General features: G+C 44.0%; 1 protein-coding gene and 1 long non-coding RNA gene across 5 annotated transcripts in view; one reads left to right on the plus strand and one right to left on the minus strand.

Annotated features, from left to right (window-relative positions):
- Nucleotides 1-9,502, plus strand: part of LOC123605325 (zinc finger protein 791-like) — a 45,658-nt gene extending 36,156 nt beyond the window's left edge. For 2 of the 4 annotated variants that reach the window (XM_045492052.1, XM_045492051.1), the window contains exons 2-4: nucleotides 5,091-5,217; nucleotides 5,403-5,463; nucleotides 6,047-9,502. In XM_045492052.1, the coding sequence (XP_045348008.1) occupies nucleotides 5,091-5,217; nucleotides 5,403-5,463; nucleotides 6,047-7,700 (1,842 nt within the window). In that variant the 3' untranslated portion in view covers nucleotides 7,701-9,502. Of the gene's footprint in view, nucleotides 1-5,037; nucleotides 5,218-5,402; nucleotides 5,464-6,046 lie in introns of all 4 variants that reach the window. The other 2 variants (XM_045492054.1, XM_045492053.1) reach the window with 1 other exon arrangement.
- On the minus strand, nucleotides 9,244-17,633 carry LOC123605327. Its single transcript, XR_006715724.1, has 2 exons — nucleotides 17,432-17,633; nucleotides 9,244-9,556 (listed from the first exon to the last, which is right to left on the minus strand). It is a non-coding gene; the product is annotated as an uncharacterized LOC123605327 (long non-coding RNA).
- Between the last annotated feature and the right edge of the window lie 1,581 nt (nucleotides 17,634-19,214).

Raw genomic sequence — 19,214 nt, forward strand, 5'->3', positions numbered from 1 at the left:
TCATTATTCTATTGATAAGTCCTTCACATCTTTCCATACCAAGACACGTCACCCTTTGCTTTTAAACAGTGACTATGTGGGGCACCTGGGTGGCTCAGTCTGTTAAATGTCCAACTTCGGCTCAGGTCATGATCTCACGGTTTGTGGGTTCAAGCCCCACATGGGGCTCTGTGCTGACAGCTCAGAGCCTAGAGCCTGCTTCACATTCTGTCTCCTCCTCTCTCTGCCCCTGCCCCACTCATGCTCTGTCTCTCTCTCAAAAAAGAAACATTAAAATAAGCAAAAGGTAAGTATATAACCAATTCTTTCTCTTTTTTTAAATTGTTTGTAGCGTTTATTCATTTTTGAGAGAGAGGCACAGAGCGTGCGCTGGGGAGGAGCACAGAGGAGGAGACACAGAATCCGAAGCAGGCTCCAAGCTGTCAGCAATAGAGCCCGACGCGGGGCTCGAACCCACGAACCGTGAGATCACGACCTGAGCTGATGTCGGACGCTTAACCCACTGAGCCAGGCGCCCCACCAATTCTTTCAAAATAGACCCTTGTTACCAGTTTTGGCTGCCAAAAATCTGTGAACTAGTACTCAGATTTCCACCTTACAGGGTAAAAAAAAAAAAAAAAAAAAAAAAGAAAAAACCTACTTCTCCAAACTTAATTCTTTAAATTTTTATCATTAAATATGTTCAGAAAATAATGTGCCTGATGCCTTATCAGAAGACTTTGTGGTAATAACAGTATAAACATGTTTGTGATCATTAAGATTTATAAGTGGGCATTGAGCAGTTGTCAGCCTCCCAATGTTCCTGACCTGACTCCTCTCCATCCGACACCACATGTGACCTCTGTCTGGATTCTTTATTCTTCAAAACCTTTACCATCTGTTCCCCGCCCCCACTAAACAGTGTTCTTTTAGTTTTAACTTTAAAAAATATTTTTAATATTTATTTTTGAGAGAGACATTTTTTCGCATATGGTCTTTCATCTTCTGTTAAATATGTTTTGATTATTTTCTCCTTTTTTAAACTATATGTTGAGTCTTACTCTGCACACTAACCTCTTTAATGTTGCATGTATTACAGATATTTTCTTCTATCTTGTGTTTTTTGATTTCCTTAGTTTATATATGAGTTGTTCAGTCTCTCGTTTAGACCTTTTTAAATTGTTTTTAATGTTTATTTATTTTTGAGAGAGAGGGAGAGAGCACAAGCAGGGGAGGGGCAGAGACAGAGGGAGCCACAGAATCTGAAGCAGGCTCCAGGCTCCGAGCTGTCAGCACAGAGCCCGAGGCGGGGCTCGAACTCACGGACCGTGAGATCATGACTCGAGCCGAAGTCAGACACTTAGCCGAATGAGCCACCCAGGCGCCCCCGTCTCGTTTTAGATGTTACTCTTTCCCTTATCTGAGAAAATTCTCCCTATTTTTGGATCAATAAAGTATTTATCTATGGCTTCTGCAAGTGCCTTGGTTTTATCTTTCACATTTAAGTCTACAGTGAATTGGCTATTTTCCACGGGATAGGAGGGAATATAATGCGCTTTTCCAGTTAGGTGACAATTTGTCTTTGCCCCATGTATTAAAGGGCTTCAGATGTCTGCCAGTGCTCCACAGTGCCTGATCCGCCCTTGACCAGCTTTCGATATTTAATGCTGGTCCACGAAAGACCCTTTTCCTTTCTCTCGGTCTGTTTTTCTTTCTGCTAATGCTATGTTGTCTGGAATACTGTGATTTGAAAATCTTTGATGTATATTCGGCAAGCCGCCACTTTGTTCTTTGGAAGACCTTGACCATTTTTGGACATTTGTTTTTCCTTTTAGGTTTGGAGGTCTAATAAAAAGTCTGTTTTGGGGCGCCTGGGTGGCGCAGTCGGTTAAGCGTCCGACTTCAGCCAGGTCACGATCTCGCGGTCCGTGAGTTGGAGCCCCGCGTCGGGCTCTGGGCTGATGGCTCAGAGCCTGGAGCCTGTTTCCGATTCTGTGTCTCCCTCTCTCTCTGCCCCTCCCCCGTTCATGCTCTGTCTCTCTCTGTCCCCAAAATAAATAAACGTTAAAAAAAAAAAAAAAAAAAAAGTCTGTTTTGGGGATTGTTGGAATTTAATAAAGATACATTTTGGGAGAGAAAACATCTTAAGAAGTGGAGTTATTTCTAAGAACATGTACCATATTTTCACTTTTTTTCATTCTTCTTTGTTCGAGAAAAATGTACATCTTTTTCCATTAGGACTATTAAATATCATTCATTAGTCTTGTTTAGTGTTCAGCTAAATTTGTCCTGGAGGGGGATGCCCCACTGGCTCAGTCAGTAGAGCCTGTGATGCTTTTTTTTTTAAACTTATTTTTAATGTTTATTTTTGAGAGAGAGAGAGAAAGTGTGAGCAGGGGAGGGACAGACAGACACAGAATCCAAAGCAGGCTCCAGGCTCTGAGCTGTCAGCACAGAGCCCCATGCAGGGCTCGAACCCACAAGCTGTGAGATCATGACCTGAGCCAAAGTCGGACACCCAACCGACTGAGCCACCCAGGCGCCCCTGGTGCCTGGGACTCTTGATCTCTGGGTCATGAGTTGGAGCCCCCGTTGGGTGTAGAGATGGCTTAAAAATACACACACACACACACACACACACACACACACACACACACCTTAAAAAATATAAATAAATTTGTTTTGGAGGAAACCACATGCAAGCTTCAAGGAGATGTTATCTCCTACTGTAATCCATAGGATGGGCTCACTTCCCCAAGCAACAAGTTGTAACAACACATGTAAAATACTGTCTTCCAGGGAAGTTCATTCGGGACTCCGTGCCTAGATCCCATAGGCCCCCTCTACTGCGCATAACAAAAGTTTGGACTCTCAGAACGAGCACAAGAGTTTGGGATACGTCATAATCTTTGCCTAAACAGTTTGGGCACACTGAGTCACTCTCATCAGGTTGGGGAGGTCCCTCCTATATCTTGGCTCCCAGATACCAATGAAGGAAGGACCGACACCGCGAGCAGGCATTTGTAAGGATCCGCCGTCTCAGACCTGCTAATAACGTTAACTCTCTTCCACATGCGAGGTACTAGGACGCTTTTATGAGCCAGCGCTGCAGAGTAATTGGAGCCAATCCAAGTAATTGAGCCAATCCAAGTAGTTCCTTTTACTCCGTGGATCTCGCAAGAAGTGTGGATTTCCTGTTGTCTTTTCTTAACCAAATGGGTGAAATCTACCATCCAAATTACCGTATGGGAGCCATTTCTCTATCACCTGCACGTAGACCTCAGTGAGTTAATGATCTTGTTCAGAGACCAGCCTTTAGGGGAATTGTGTAGCTGAGGGATATCTGTGCCCAGAGGTTAGGCTGGCATGCCCCTGGTCCCCACACGAGGGGTCAGAAGTGCAGGAAATGGAAGGGCAGCCTCTAGGGCAACTGGTTGAATATCACTGCCTCCTGAGATCAGAGAAGGGAACCTCTGTGTTCTTTTGGGAGAAAACACTGACGGGGCTCCTGGGTGGCTCAGTTGGGTAAGCGTCTGACTCTTGGTTTCGGCTCAAGTCATGATCTCCTGGTTCGTGAGTTTGAGCCCCGCGTCAGACTCTGCACTGACCGCGTGGAGCCTACTTGAAATTCCGTCTCTCCCTGTCTCTCTCCGCCTCTTCCCTGCTCATGCTCTCTCTCAATGTAAATAAATTTATTTAAAAAAAAAAAAAAACAACAACAACACACTGCTGAACCTTTTGTGTGTCTCATGATGATGAGTGCATTGACCGTCAAACCACTGTGGCTTTCAAGTGAACTTTCTCGCAGATTGCAATGTTTATCCAGTTCCTCAAGCTCAGCAGGGCCTGAGGTACGCTGTTAGGGTTCTGCCGAGCATCCTGTCATCTCAGCGTATGTGCATACACGTGCTTAAAAGTTGGCGAGAAGCGGCTCCGAGGCCCTTGCGTAGAGAGGTTTTGTGGGGTTCGGAGTTGTGATGCCTTCCTTTTCATACATAAGCTGTAATATCTGAATGACATCCTCACCCCGTGAAATGGGACGGATAGGAGGGAATGAGTGAATCTCTGACAGATATTTTTATAGACAGATGAAAACGAACACTTCTCTGCCAGGATATTTTCATTCAGCCAGCTGCGTCAGACTATTCCTGATGGCCTGGAGTACTTGGGGACAATATGGCTAGCTGGTCCTAGTTACCAATTGGATTCCCACAGGCCTTCTGGCCTTTCATGGTTGGCAGTGGAAAGAGAAGCAGAAGCTCTCAGGGCGCCTGAGTGGCTCAGTCGGTTAAGCATCCGATGTCGGCTCAGGTCACGATCTCACGGTCCGGGGGTTCGAGCCCCGCGTCGGGCTCTGTGCTGACAGCCTGGAGCCTGCTTCGGATTCTGTGTCTCCCTCTGTCTCTCTGCCTCTCCCCTGCACGTCCTCTCTCTCTCTCTCGCTCTCTCTCAAAAATAAACATTAAAAAGAATTTTTTAAAGAAGCAAAAGCTCTCAATGTTTCACTGTGTTTTTATTCATTGAAACGACGTGGCTGTGCCCCTCTGCTTCATGGAGTGTTGTGTGACATGGTGGGTAATTAAGAAGGAGGCGAGCTTTTTCTCACAAGGAATTGGTGGCCTTACAATGGAAATGTTTCTTTCATTTGCATAGTATTTCCTTTCCCAACGTGCTTGGGACTCTACCATTAGAAGGCAATGAGACTGGAAGTGAACGTAGTAAACGTAGTAGAAGGAATAATTCTTTTAAAAAAAGTTTTATCTATTTATTTTGAGAGAGGAGCATGAGCCCACGAGCAAGGGAGCAAGCAGGCTGTGCGCTGACGCGGTGCTCGATCTCAGGAACCGCGAGATCCTGACCTGAGCCGAAATCAAGAGTCGACGCTTCACCGACTGAGCCACCCAGGCGCCCCCAAAGTAGAGAGAATTTCCGTGTATTCATGACCCTACCAAATTTTTGAGGAGATGATTGTGTAGAGAGAGTGGGAATTCTGATGACCGAGTCATAGAGTATTTTGAGATCACAGAATCATGTGAACTTCTTATGAATTGACTATAGATTCCTAGCGCTGTCTCATCCATCCTCCTCCACACGTATGTGGGATGTTTTAGGACGCAGTGGCCTTTGAGGATGTGGCTGTAAACTTCACCCTGGAGGAATGGGCTCTGTTGGATCCTTCACAGAAGAAACTCTACAGAGATGTGATGCGGGAAACCTTGAGGAACCTGGCCTCAGTAGGTAAGGATGACAGCTCACTTTCCCCCCGTCAGTTAGAGGACGCGTGTTTCTTGCCCATCAGTGCTCTTTGGTTTGGAACGGGGCAAAGGAGTCCTTTGGCAAATCAGGCATGGGCAGAGCTCATCATGGACTTGTGATAATTCTTCTATAATTTATTGGTTTTTTTTTCTGGGTTTGCATTGTAGGGAAAAAGTGGAAAGACCATAACATTGATGATCAGTACAAAAACCAGGGAAGAAATCTAAGGTAACTTGCACTCACGGTGGAAAGGAGCATCCAAAGGAATCTTTGTATGTTGCCAAGAATTGAAAAGCAAGCAGACATGGGGCGCCTGGGTGGCTCAGTTGGTTAAGCATCCGACTTCAGCTCAGGTCATGATCTCATGGTTCGTGGGTTTGAGCCCCACGTCAGGCTCTGTGCTATTAGCCTAGAGCCTGGAGCCTGCTCTTGATTCTGTGTCTGCCTTTCTGTGCCTCCCCTGCTCGCACTCTCTCTCTCTGTCTCTCTCAAAAATAAACATTAAAAAAAAAAAAAAAAAAGCAGACACAAGACAGCCCAGCTTCAGATGTAGGTTTTCCTAGAAAATTTTCACCAAAGTGTTCAGTGTTTGCAAAAGAGTTCGTTTGTAAATAGTATTCAGAAACTCCATATATGACTCTCACTACTTTCACGGAAGAGTTTTGGTCGAGCAGAATGTTTCAAACAGTTCATACAAGACAGAAAAACCTACCCTTTTCCTATGAATTGTAACAATGTAATCCTAGTATTTACTAATAGGTAGGAAGTCACAAATCAATAATACACTTCTGGATTTTTTTTTTTTTTTCAGGAGTCCTATGGTAGAGAGGCTCCATCAGAGTAAAGAAGGTGGTCAGTGTGGAGGAAACTTCAGCCTTATTCCGCATCTTAATCTGAACAAGAAAACTTCTACCGAGGTAAAACCGTGGGAGTGCAGCGCGTGTGGAAAAGTCTTTATGCGCCATTCGTCCCTTAATAGGCATAAGAGATCTCACGCTTCGCCAAAGCCATACAAGTATCAGGAGTATGGAAAAAAGCCTTATAAATGTAAAGAGTGTGGAAAAGCTTTCAGTTATCTCCAGCCTTTTCAAAAACATGAAAGAAACCACAGCGTAGAGAAATCTTACAAATGTAAGGAATGTGGGAAATCCTTTCGATACCGCCAGTCTGTTCGAAAACACGAAAGGACTCACACCGGGGAGAAACCCTATCAGTGTAAACAGTGTGGAAAGGCCTTTAGATATCATCAGACCTTTCAGACACATGAAAGGACGCACACGGGGGAGCAGCCCTATCAGTGCAAGCAGTGCGGGAAAGCCCTCAGCTGTCCCAGCTCCTTTCGCAGTCATGAAAGGACTCACACGGGAGAGAAACCGTACGAATGTAAAAAGTGTAGTAAAGCCTTCAGTTGTCCCAGCTCCCTTCGAAAACATGAGAGAACTCACACCGGAGAGAAACCCTACGACTGTAAGGAATGCGGGAAAGCCTTCATTTCTCTCGGGAGCTTCCAAAGACACATGATCACGCACACTGGAGTCGGACCTTATAAATGTAAGGAGTGCGGGAAGGCATTCAGCTGTCCCAGTTCGTATCGGATACATGAAAGATCTCACACCGGAGAGAAACCCTACGAGTGTAAGCAGTGTGGTAGAGCCTTCAGTTGTTCCAGTTCCTTCCGAACACACGAAAGGACTCACACTGGCGAGAAACCCTACCAGTGTAAAGAATGCGGAAAAGCCTTCCATTGGCTCACCACGTTTCAAGTGCATGTGAGAACTCACACTGGAGAGAAGCCCTATATATGTAAGCTGTGCGGGAAAGCCCTCAGTTGTCCCACGTCCTTCCGAAGACACGAAAGGACTCACACCGCGGAGAAGCCCTATGAATGTAAACAGTGTGGGAAGACCTTCAGCTCTCCTCTAGGCTTGCAAATACACGGGAGAACTCACACTGGCGAGAAACCCTATAAATGTGAGGAATGTGGGAAGGCCTTCGTCTCCCTCACCAGTTTTCGCAGACATATGATGACACACACTGGAGACGGACCTTATAAATGTAAGGAGTGTGGGAAAGCCTTCAATTGTCCCAGCTCCTTCCGGATACACGAAAGAACTCACACGGGAGAGAAACCCTATGAATGTAAAATATGCAGTAAAGCCTTCAGTTGCTCAAGTTATGTTCAGGTACATGAAAGAACTCACACGGGAGAGAAACCCTATGAATGTAAGGAATGCGGGAAAGCCTTCATTTATCGCACAACCTTCCGAGGACACATGAGAGTGCACACTGGAGAGAAACCTTATAAATGTAAAGAATGTGGGAAAGCCTTCAGTCGACCCAGTTCGTTTAGAAGCCATGAAAGAATTCACACTGGAGAGAAACTTCTTGAATGTAAACACTGTGGGAAAGCCTTCAATTGGCCCACATCCTTACATAAACACGTGATGAGAATGCACACAAGATAGGTAAATTGTTAACTGAAAAGTACAGGAGAGCGTTCAGTCTTAACAAACACAGAGTCGTGTAAAAACACCACTGGAGAAAAATGACATAAACGTAAGAAACATGGGAAAGTCTGATGCACAAAGACAGTACTCCAGAGAATTCACCACGTGAAAGAAATGCTTCAGAAGTTGAAGATAATGAATTTGGTTCTGAAACTCAGTCTCTGGACTATAGCTTCTGGTTGTTGCTTTTCAGCTGAACGTTGAGTTGAGACAATTCTGTGAGCATTGTTTAAGCAATAGTACGGAAGCTTAGTAAGTAGTCTTTTTCCTGAAATCAGTTTGTAAACGTTTTGTCTTTCCATTTTCAAGTCTATTGGATCTATGGGTGAGTTACGGTGTATTTGTAATATGTAAGTACTAATTTTTATATAATTTCTTAACTGTTCTGAACGTGAAGGGGCTATGGTATAATGACATTTTGGTACTTGTTGGGATTTTCTCATGGACCTCCCGTCACAGGTACTGGATATTCCTTGTCTCTTATAAATATTCCTCCTTTCATATGTGAAATGGTTTCTGTTTTTTTTTGTTGTTGTTGTTGTTGTTTTAATCCAAAGAGTCTTTTCTTTCCTGGTTAATAAATTGTAGGCATCAATTTGTAAGTATGCAGAGTTTATCATAGGGTATAATCTCATTGGAATCGCTGTTTACGTCTTTTCCCTTGACTCTGTTATTTCTCCCAACTGTGATTTGGAGATTATACTTAAAGAGACCAAAAAAAAAAAAAAAAAAAAAAAAAGTAGCATTGGAGATAGCACTCCTGGAATGCGTTAGGTCAACATGGGTAATGTTGTGACCTAATTTTCTAGAATCTGCTCTCTTTATAGTTTCATGTTAGAATTCACCGGTAGCCTCACTTGCATGAGAGCTGGAAGGCAAAAAGGAAGCAGGCCTTAGTTTTTGGAATCACGGTACAGACAGTGATCGATACCATAGGAATTTTGCCTACACCTTCCAGCCCGTTTTGCTGATTCTTTGCCCTGCCCGTCAAGAGTATCTTCAGTACCACCGTCAGCTACTTGACTTCCATTTTCTCAGAGCTGTAGCTTTCCACAGATGCCGCCACGAGGCCTACGACCTGGCAGAGGTTGATGCCACTTGGATTTTCCCGCAAGCCATCACGTGTCCACCAGACCATCATGGTTGAGAATGTTCTTTAAAGCGCTGACTTCCCTCTTCTCTGGATTGTATTTGTATAGGGTCTAATTGGTGTAGTAAACCCCTTGTTCTGTTAATACTCCTAATTACTGTGTGTTCCTGATTTCCCCAGTACAGCTACAACAGGCAGCCAAGAGGAACCCCATGGTAACTTATTCCTCTACCGCATTGTGCAGTGACTTCTGTGAAAATAAGCCTTTTCGTGTGAAAATAAGCACCTTCTCCTTATCAGGCAGATTGTGGGTGTTTCTGATTACTCACATCTGAACATAAGTCTTCGGTATATTTTCAATTATGTTTTTATGTGATTTAAAACATTTTCTAAAGCTCAAACCACTGTTTCTGTCCATGGTCCTTAAAATTTTTTTATTAACTGTTGGATATTAACAAATGTTATCTTCTCCATTTCCTGATAGGATATATTAAAACGTCCCATTGAGATTGTGGCTTTTCAAGTCAACCTGTAATTTTGTCAGCATTATGCATTCCGAGGGTCATCGTGTGCAGACGAGTTCAGATATTTTTTCCTCCAATTTTGTTTTTTATTCTGTAGTCGTAATTTTTGTAATTAAATTTCTCGTCCTCCGTTATTCATTCCAAAAGTTTGCATCATGGTTTTGTCAGTGCCTTCTTGCCAAAGACTGCCAGGGTGACATCTGTGGTCAAAGAGAGAGAGGTGGAATGAATTGTAGTGATAAAGATGACCACAAACCACAAATAACAACGGGATTATGTTGGGGCGCCTGGCTGGTTCAGTCAGCGGAGCATGCGACTCTTGGTCTCGGGGTTGTGAGCTCGAGCCTCACGTTAGGTGTAGAGATTACTTTAAAAAAAATAAAATCTTCTAAAAAAAACGGTGGAGTCAATCAATGCGAAGGTGCTCAAATGGTCTAGGATTTGGACTTGTGAAACTCTTACAGAAATTAATACAATTAAAAGCAGATATTTTTACAGGGGAATTGAGAACAAAGCACACCCACAGACCGAGGGAAGACCCTTGCCCAGAAAAGGCCTTCATGCTGGGCTGAAGAGGCAGTCTTTTCTTTGCGTGGAGCCAGTCTGCACAGAGGTGATGTGGCTGTTTTATCAAATGCCCAAGTTTCCACAAAAGATGATGAGGCATACAAAGAAACTTGGAAACCTGGCCCACTAAAATCAAACCCTCAATCTCCAGAAACCAAGCCTAACAAAACACAGGCCTCAGACTTTAGTAGACAAAGAATTTAAAATAATACGCCTAAAGAGCTTAAAAGGAAAATAAAGTCCAAAGAACAATGGATGAAGAAGTTGAGAATATCAAAGAGAAATCATTTTTAAAAATCTGGAGCTGGGGCGCCTGGGTGGCGCAGTCGGTTGAGCGTCCGACTTCAGCCAGGTCACGATCTCGCGGTCCGTGAGTTCGAGCCCCGCGTCAGGCTCTGTGCTGACGGCTCGGAGCCTGGAGCCTGCTTGGGATTCTGTGTCTCCCTCTCTCTCTGCCCCTCCCCCATTCATGCTCTGTCTCTCTCTGTCCCAAAAATAAAATAAAACGTTGAAAAAAAAAATTAAAAAAAAATTTAAAAAGAAAAATAAATAAAAATAAAAATCTGGAGCCCAAGGCACCTGGGGGACTCCGTCGGTTGAGCATCCAACTTCACCTCAGTTAGAGTCCCGCATCGGGCTCACTGCTGTCAGCACGCAGCTTGCTTCGGATGCTTTGTCCCCTTCTCTTTGTCCCCTGCTCACGCTCTCTCAAAAATAAGCCTTGGGGCGCTTGGGTGGCTCAGTCATTTAAGCATCCGACTTCCACTCAGGTCACGATCTCACAGTTTGTGAGTTCGAGCCCCACCTCGGGCTCGCTGCTATCAGCACAGCTCCCAGAGCCTGCTTCGGATCCTCTGACCCCCCGCCCGCCCCCCCGACCCCCCGCCTCTGCCACTCCCCTGCTTGTACTCTGTCTCTTAAAAGTAAACATTAAAAAATAAATAAACCTTTAAAAAAAAATAAAATAAAATTCTGGAGCTGAAATCTACAAGAACTGAGTTGAAAGAATTCGCCAGAGGGGTCAAAAGCAAACTTGAACAAGCAGCAGAAACAATCTGCAGAGTTGAAAACAGGTCGTTTGAAATTTGAGTCTGGGGAGCAAAGAAAAAAAGAATAAAGGAAACTAAACTAAGCCAAGGAACTTAAGGGATACCATTAAACCAACCAATATGCACGATATGGGAGTCCCAGAAAAGAGTGAAAGAAGAGAAGGGGTCAGAGAATTTGTTTGCAGCAATAATAGTGGAATATCCTCCTTTCTCTGTCTGGTGGTCCCATTATGCATATTTGTGCACTCAGTATTCCACGTTTTCCAGCAGCTCTATTCAGTTTTCTTCACCCTCCTCTGCTCTTTAGATTGCATAATCTTTATTCATCTGTAACTTCTCACTGTTGATATTCTTTAATGTGATGTCATCATCATACCCTCCCTTACTCCCTTAAATATGGTTTCCCTTAGATCTTTGAGCATATTTATAATGGGTGCCCCGAAGTCTTTGTTAAACCTATCATCTGTCTAGACCCTCTCACAGGCAGTTTCTGCTGTCTGCCTTTTTTTCTGTCTGTAAGTCCATCCTTTCCGGGTTTTTGCACGTATTCTACGTTTTCAGTTGAAAATTGGACATTCTAGATTATTGACTTTTCGGGGCTGCTTGTGGTTTGCTTGTTGATGTGGTCAGTGATTAGCTGACATTTTGGTGACATCTGTTTTTTTCCCCACATATGAGCCTCTGACGTTCCTCTTGTCACAAGAGCTTGCTTCCAGTCACAATGGGATGGCTGGTTTGGGCAGGGATCTCACTGAGTCTTTCCCTGATCACACGTTACGGCAGGCCGGTTGCTTTGTTGTTTTTGACACTGAGACATGAATTGCTCCAGAGTCTGATCCAATTTCACTCCTGCCCCCTTGTAGAGGTAGTTTTCGAGGCCAGGGTTTGAGGTTTGCTCTAACCCTAAGAGGGCTTTCCTATCTCGCTCTTCCCCTGGTTCTCTGGTAAACTAGCTGGCCTACTTGTTTCATATATATGCATAGATTTTTAACTTTTTTTAAATTTTTTAATGTTTATTTTAGAGAGAGGGAGACACAGAATCCGAAGCAGGCTCCAGGCTCTGAGCTGTCAGCACAGAGCCCCACACGGGGCTCGAACGCACAAACCGTGAGATCATGACCTGAGCCAAAGTCAGACATTTAACTAGCTGAGCCACCAAGATGCCCCTAATGTTTATTTTTGAAAGAGAGAGAGACAGAGTGGAGGGAGAGACAGGGCAGAGGGAGAGGGAGACACAGAATCTGAAGCAGGCTCCAGGAGCCAAGCCGTGCTCACTCTGAGGTTTTATTGAGTAAATGTTCCTTTGTTACACACCCTCATGACACTTTCCCAGAGCCTTAAAAGGATTGGGTTTTTAAAGCGGCTCATCATTTATATTTGTTTTGCTGGGGAGAGGATTCCACAGAGCTAGCCATTGCAGAATATGCTGTCATTGCAGAATAGTATTTTTTTCTTTGGATGCTGTGGTGAATGGAACATTCTTAATTTCAGTTCTGGATTTTTCATTACTAGTAGTTAGCAATACATTTAAAAAAAAATGTTTATTTTTGAGAGAGAAAGAGAAAGCACAAGCAAGGGAGGGGCAGAGAGAAAGAGGGAGACACAGAATCCAAAGCAGGCTCTGAGCTGTCAGCGCAGAGCCCGATGCGGGGCTCCAATTAACGAACTGCGAGATCATGACCTGAGCTGAAGTCAGATGCTCGGGGCGCCTGGGTGGCGCAGTCGGTTAAGCGTCTGACTTCAGCCAGGTCACGATCTCGCGGTCCGTGAGTTCGAGCCCCGCGTCGGGCTCTGGGCTGATGGCTCAGAGCCTGGAGCCTGTTTCCGATTCTGTGTCTCCCTCTCTCTCTGCCCCTCCCCCGTTCATGCTCTGTCTCTCTCTGTCCCAAAAAATAAATAAACGTTGAAAAAAAAAAAAAAAATGAAGTCAGATGCTCAACCGACTGAGCCACCCAGGTGCCCTGTTTCGATGGTTATTTTTACAGACGAGATTGTGTCATCTGCAAATAAAGAGTTTTGCTTCTTTCTAACCTTTGTTCCTTTAAGTTCCCTCCTTGCCTTGCATTAGCTTGGTGTTCCAGGACAGTTTTGAATAGAAGTCGTGGGAGAGAGTACTTGTTTTGTTTCCAGTCCCAGGAGGAATGCATTCAGTCTTACACCCCTAAGTAGGATGCTACCTGTAGGTTTTTCATGTTTCATCAGATTGACGTTTCCTTCTAATGTTCTGTTTTGTTTTGTTTTTTTTTTTTTGAGAGAGAAAGAGAGCGAGCAGGGGAGGGGCAGAGAGAGAGGGAGACACAAAATCCCAAGCAGGCTCCAGGCTCTGAGCTGTCAGCACAGCTGACACACGGGGCCCCCCACACGGGGCTGGAACTCACAAACCGCGAGATCCTGACCGGACCCAAAGTCAGACACCTAACCAACTGAGCCACCCAGGTGCCCCTGAAATTTCCTTCTAGATATCATCTGATGAGAAGTTGTAGAGTGAATGGATGTTGGATTTTTCTCATTTTCTTTTCCTCTGGGGATTATTATATACTTTCTCTTTAGTCTTTTAATATCTTACGTTGGTTTTCAGATGTTAAGTCCACCCTTGCCTTCTTGGAAAATCTTCACTTAGCTATACTGTATAAACCTTTATATGTATTGCCATATTTCATTTCTCAGCATGTTAAGAGATTTTGTGTTTGTGAAGGTCATTAATCTAATTGTTTCCCACCCCCCCTTTTTTTTCGGTCTACCCAAACCTGCTTGTGTATCAGTGTTTTCCCCCCCCCCCAGCCTTTATTGTGGTATAATTGACAAATAAAATTATAAGATATTTAAAATATACATCGTGGTGATGGGTGGCTCAGCTAGTCGAGCATCCAACTTGATTTCAGATCGTGATCTCAGGGGTCATAGAATCGAGCCGGTGTTGGGCTCCATGTTGAAATGTGCAGCCGGGTTAAGAATCTCTCTCTCTCTCTCTCTCTCTCTCTCTCTCTCTCTCTCTCTCTCTCTCTCTCTGCCTGTTCCTCTCCCCGACTTGTGCTCATGCGCTCTCTAAATTAATTAATTATTCATGGTGATTTGACACAAGTATACAGTGTGAAAGAGTTCCTGCCATTTTTTTTCTTGTGATATCTTTGTCTAGATTTGATAAAATTATTTCTAATGTAGTTCCTCCTGTTTCATTAGTTTGGTACTGGTATTATTTCTTCTTTAAAGTATGTTAGAACTGGACGCCTGGGTGGCTCAGTGGGTTAAACCTCCCGGCTCAGGTCGTGATCTCACAGTTTGTGAGTTCGAGCCCCGCATCGGCTCTGTGCTGACAGCTCAGAGCCTGGAGCCTGTTTCCGATTCTGTCTCCCTCCGCCCCTCCCCCGCTTGTGCGTGTGATCTCTCTCTCTCTCTCTCTCTCTCTCTCTCTCTCTCTCGCTCTCTCAAAAACAAATACACATTTAAAAATTTAAGAAAAAAAAGTATGTTAGAATTCCAGCTGTAAAGCTATCTGGACCACAGCTCTTCTTTGTGTGAAGATGTTTTAACTACTACTTGAACTTCTTAACTTAATAGAGTCCTGTTCAGATTTTCAGTGTTTCTTCTTGAGTTGATTTAGTAGGTGTGAATGTTGCTAGGAATTGTCCATTTCAAATAAATTATCCAATCTGTTGTCATAAAGAGGTTTATATGATTCCTTTATAGCTTTAAATTTTTTAACGTTTATTCATTTTTTGATAGAGCGTGAGTGGGGGAGGGCAGAGAGAGAGGGAGACGCAGAATCTAAAACAGGCTCCGGGCTCTGAACTGACAGCACAGAGCCCGATGTGGGGCTCGAACTCACAGACCGTGAGATCATGACCTGAGCTGAAGTCGGACGCTTAACCAACTGAGCCACCCAGGCGCCCGGATTCCTTTATAGCTTTACAAAAAAAAAATCTCAGGTATGTTTGTAGATTTGGGTGGGTGAGGGGTGGAGTTTGGGGGTTTTTTGTTTTTGTTTTTTTTTTTGGAGCATGTATATTTGTTTGTTTCCTTGGTTTTCTATTTTTGTAATTTGTGTCTTCTTTATTTCTTGGTTAGTGCTGCTTTGATTTTTACAATTTTCTTTATCCTGTCAGAGAATAAATTTTGGTTTTGTGGATTTTTTTTATTGGTTTTCTCTACTTCATTGATTTCTGTTATTTTCAGTATTACTTTTGATCCTCTTTTCCTTAAGGTTTAGTGAAGTTGAAATTTAGATTGTTGATTTTAGGTCTTCCTTCCTTTCTAATGTATTTAAAAGTATGAATTTGACCCTAAAGTTTTTGTGTGCGTTCCATAAATTTTGATATTCTATTTTCATAATCAGTTACTTCAAGATGCTTTTTTTAGTATTTTTATTACATCATTGATTAATTCCTTTTTGTGGTTTGAACTATTTGATTTCTTCCTAGGATCCAAAGCAATTTTTTTTTAAAGAATTTTTTTTATGTTTATTTATTTTTGAGAGAGAGAGAGAGCACAAGCAGGGGAGGGGCAGAGAGAGAGGGAGACAGAGAATCCGAAGCAGGCTCCAGTCTCTGAGCTGTCAGCACCGAGCCCGATGCGGGGCTTGAACCCATGAACCGTGGGATCATGCCCTGAGCTGAAGTCGCACACAACCGACTGAGCCACCCAGGCCACCCCCAAAGCAATTTTTTAAGGTTAAATTCTTTCATTTCCATATAGTTAACATCTTTCCCCATGAAAATGACATTATTTTAGGAGGAACTTACGTCTTGCTTTCATCAATGCCATGCAGCCAGAGATTAGCAGGAACACAGTTACAGTAGAACATAGTTGAGTTACTGATACGTTGTGATGGTGGAGACCATACACCATGAGGAACCGTGATGCGTCTCAGTAGAGGCTGGTAGGATGGATCGACTTACTATCTATGATTTGGGCTTACATTAGTTGGTTGTGGGGGGGCGGGGGGTGGGGGGGGTGGGGAGGGAATTCCAAGAATTGGAACTTTGATTAATGATATCGGAAAGTCAGTGTAATTCTGTGATTGGGTATCTTCATCGTTAGATCTAGAAAGAACAAATGGAATGGGGTTAAAAGAAGCAATAGTAGGGGCGCCTGGGTGGCGCAGTCGGTTGAGCGTCCGACTTCAGCCAGGTCGCGATCTCGCGGTCCGTGAGTTCGAGCCCCGCGTCGGGCTCTGGACTGATGGCTCAGAGCCTGGAGCCTGTTTCCGATTCTGTGTCTCCCTCTCTCTCTGCCCCTCCCCCGTTCATGCTCTGTCTCTCTCTGTCCCAAAAATAAATAAACGTTGAAAAAAAAAAATTTAAAAAAAAAAAAAAAAAAAAAAAAGAAGCAATAGTCAGGGCGCCTGGGTGGCCCAGTCGGCTGGGTGTCCGACTTTGGCTCAGGTCACGATCCCACGGCTTGTGGGTTCGAGCCCCGCGTCGGGCTCTGTGCTGACAGCTCGGAGCCTGGAGCCTGCTTCGGATTCTACGCCTCCCTCTCTCTCTGCCCCTCCCCTCCTCGCACTCTGTCTCTTCTCTCTCTCAAACATAAAATAAACGTTAAAATTAAAAAAAAAATAGTCAATCGTCTGTGTCAGAATAGTGATACATGTGGTCATTGTTGTGGCTTGGGCAGTTTCCTTGTGCAATTCAGTTACAGACATGACAGCGGCCTCGTGTTGGTCTTGTTCCATCACAGAGAGTGAACCTGTGGGGTTTGGGTTGTAAGATAGTTTATGCTCAACAGCAGAACAGGTATAGCCTTGTCACAAGAGGCCAGCAACTAGCAACACCAAGGCCTCTCAGGCACCATTTCCATCATTTTGTGGAAATGAGCACCCACAGATTAATACCGTAAAACTTGAGCAAATTCTGTAAAGTAATTCTGTTTCCTGTCTTTTAAAAAAGCAAGGGGTTGCGGTACATTTTAGCAAGCTTCCAGTGGTCACAAAAGCTAGTAAAAGATAAAAGACTGACTTCAGACCCTTGCCAATTGGCTCAGAGATTGTGGTCTCAATGCAGTTCTAATTTTGAAGCATCTCTCCTGTGCCAGGCGTTGTAAATCAGGTAAACTTTCTGCCAAAGGGCCAGGTCCCAGACCCGTTCATCTGGGCAGTCTCTGATCCCTGTCGAAGCTCCTCGGTTCTGCTATTGTTCCACTCAAGCAGCCCATGACTATTATGTAAACACACAGTTAAACTTGATTTACAAGAGATGTAATTGCTCGGTGCATTGTCCGTCTCTGTGAGTCAGACCCGGGACAAAGAGAGAGCAGCAAACTATTCGAGCAGCGTCAGCAACATGGTGGCTGGGAAGCTCCAAGTTCTTGCTCCCCCACAGAAACATTGGCAGGGAGGAAGCCGGAAGTGAACCAGAGTTCCAGCAGAGCTCTGGAAAATCGAGGTTTACAGCAACCAAATGAACACCTGATCAAGAAAAAGGCACGTTCAAATGGGGGGAAGTGTTGTGCCTTTTCACTTACCCCTTCCTGACTCTCTCCCCAGCACATCGGTGGCCTTGGTCTTGAAGCCGTGGCAGCTTGGTTCCCAGCTCCTCCGTTGAACCCAAGGGAGCAGAGAAGACCTTATTTGCAAATTATTGCGTGTCTGTTCTAACCTTTCTGGAGGATCTTGAAGGATTGACAGAAGGTACTTGTCTCTTTGTTTGTTGTTTCTTTCTTTCTCTCTTTCTCTCTCTCTCTCTCTCTTTCTTTCTTTCTTCTTCTTTCTTTCTGTTTATTTATTCTTGAGAGAGAGAGAGAGAGTGCGAACAGGGGAGGGGCAGAGAGAGAGGGAGACACAGAATCTGAAGCAGGCTCCGGGCTCTGAGCTGTCAGCACAGAGCCCGACGTGGGACTCGAACTCACAAACCGCGAGATGGTGACCTGAGCTAAAGTCAGACGCTTAACCGACTGAGCCACCCAGGCGCCCCAGTACTTGTCTTTTTCACCTAACTAGAAACTCAGGTGGAACAAGTGAACTGATGGCTTACAAAAGCTACAAGGTGAATACAGACAGACCCGCAGATGCCTGGTGCAAGAGAATGTACCATCTGAGGTCCGAGGAGAAGATGGGGTCAAACTCTTTGGGAAGTTAGGACATTGAAAAGCAGCTCTGTACAGGGGAGTTTGAAAGCCACGTTCATGCCCAGGTGATACATACTCATAAAAAAAGGCTAAGAAGACATTAAGCTTTTACCTCAGGTTTAGGACAAGTCTAGCCAAGTGTTGAAAGAGTGACAAAGCAGAGCCGGTCTGCAGACTTGGAGGGACTCCTGATATTCAAGGATCTCTGTCAGGGGCACCTGGCTGGCTCAGTCGGTTGAGCCTCTGACTCTTGATTTGAGCTTGGGTCGTGATCTTGCGGTTCCTGAGTTTGAGCCCCATGTCAGGCTCCAGGCTGTCAGTGCCTGGGATTCTCTCTCTCTCTCTCTCTCTCTCTGCCCCTCCCCTGCTCATGCTCTCTCTCTCTCTCTCTCTCAAATTAATAAAACTTAAAAAAAAAAAAAAAAAAGAATCTCTGTCACAACATAAGCTAGGGGCACCTAGCTGGCTCAGTCGGTAAAGTGTGCAACTCTTGATCTTGGGGTTGTGGGTTCAAGCCCCACGTTGTGGGGAGAGATTGCTTAATAAATAAAAATTATATATATATATATATATATATTTGTACATCTATTCACAATTTTATATAAATTTTATATATATTATATATATATTTATATATTATGTATATTATATATGTATGAGCATATATATATTTATATATATAATATATACGTATTATATATAATATATATATATGAGCATGCTAGACACAAGCTAAAGGAACAGAGACTTCAGTGATCACACAAGGAATAGGGTTTGCCAAAACAGTTTAGAAGAGTCTCAAAACTACTACATCTTTTTACAATTAAAAGAAAAAAACCCTGCGAACTCTAGAGAAAGGAAAGACTCTGATTTCCATAGTTCCCATATGAAGGTGCTCAAATACCCAACATTTAACAAAAATTCATAGGGCATACAAAAAAACAGAAAAACACGGCCCACTCAGAGAAATTGACAGAAACTGTCCCTAGAGGAACAAATGTCAGACTTAACTAGACAAGGAGATTTTTTTTGAGAGAGAGGGAGCATGAACAGGGGAGGGGCAAAGGGGGGGAGAGAGAGAATCTTAAGCAGGCTCCACACTCAGCACAGAGCCTGACGCAGAGCTCCGTCCCAAACTCAACCAACTGAGCCACCCAAGGGCCCCAAGGAGATTTAAAAA

This window comes from Leopardus geoffroyi, chromosome A2 (assembly GCF_018350155.1).
Source record: "Leopardus geoffroyi isolate Oge1 chromosome A2, O.geoffroyi_Oge1_pat1.0, whole genome shotgun sequence".
NCBI lineage: Eukaryota > Metazoa > Chordata > Mammalia > Carnivora > Felidae > Leopardus > Leopardus geoffroyi.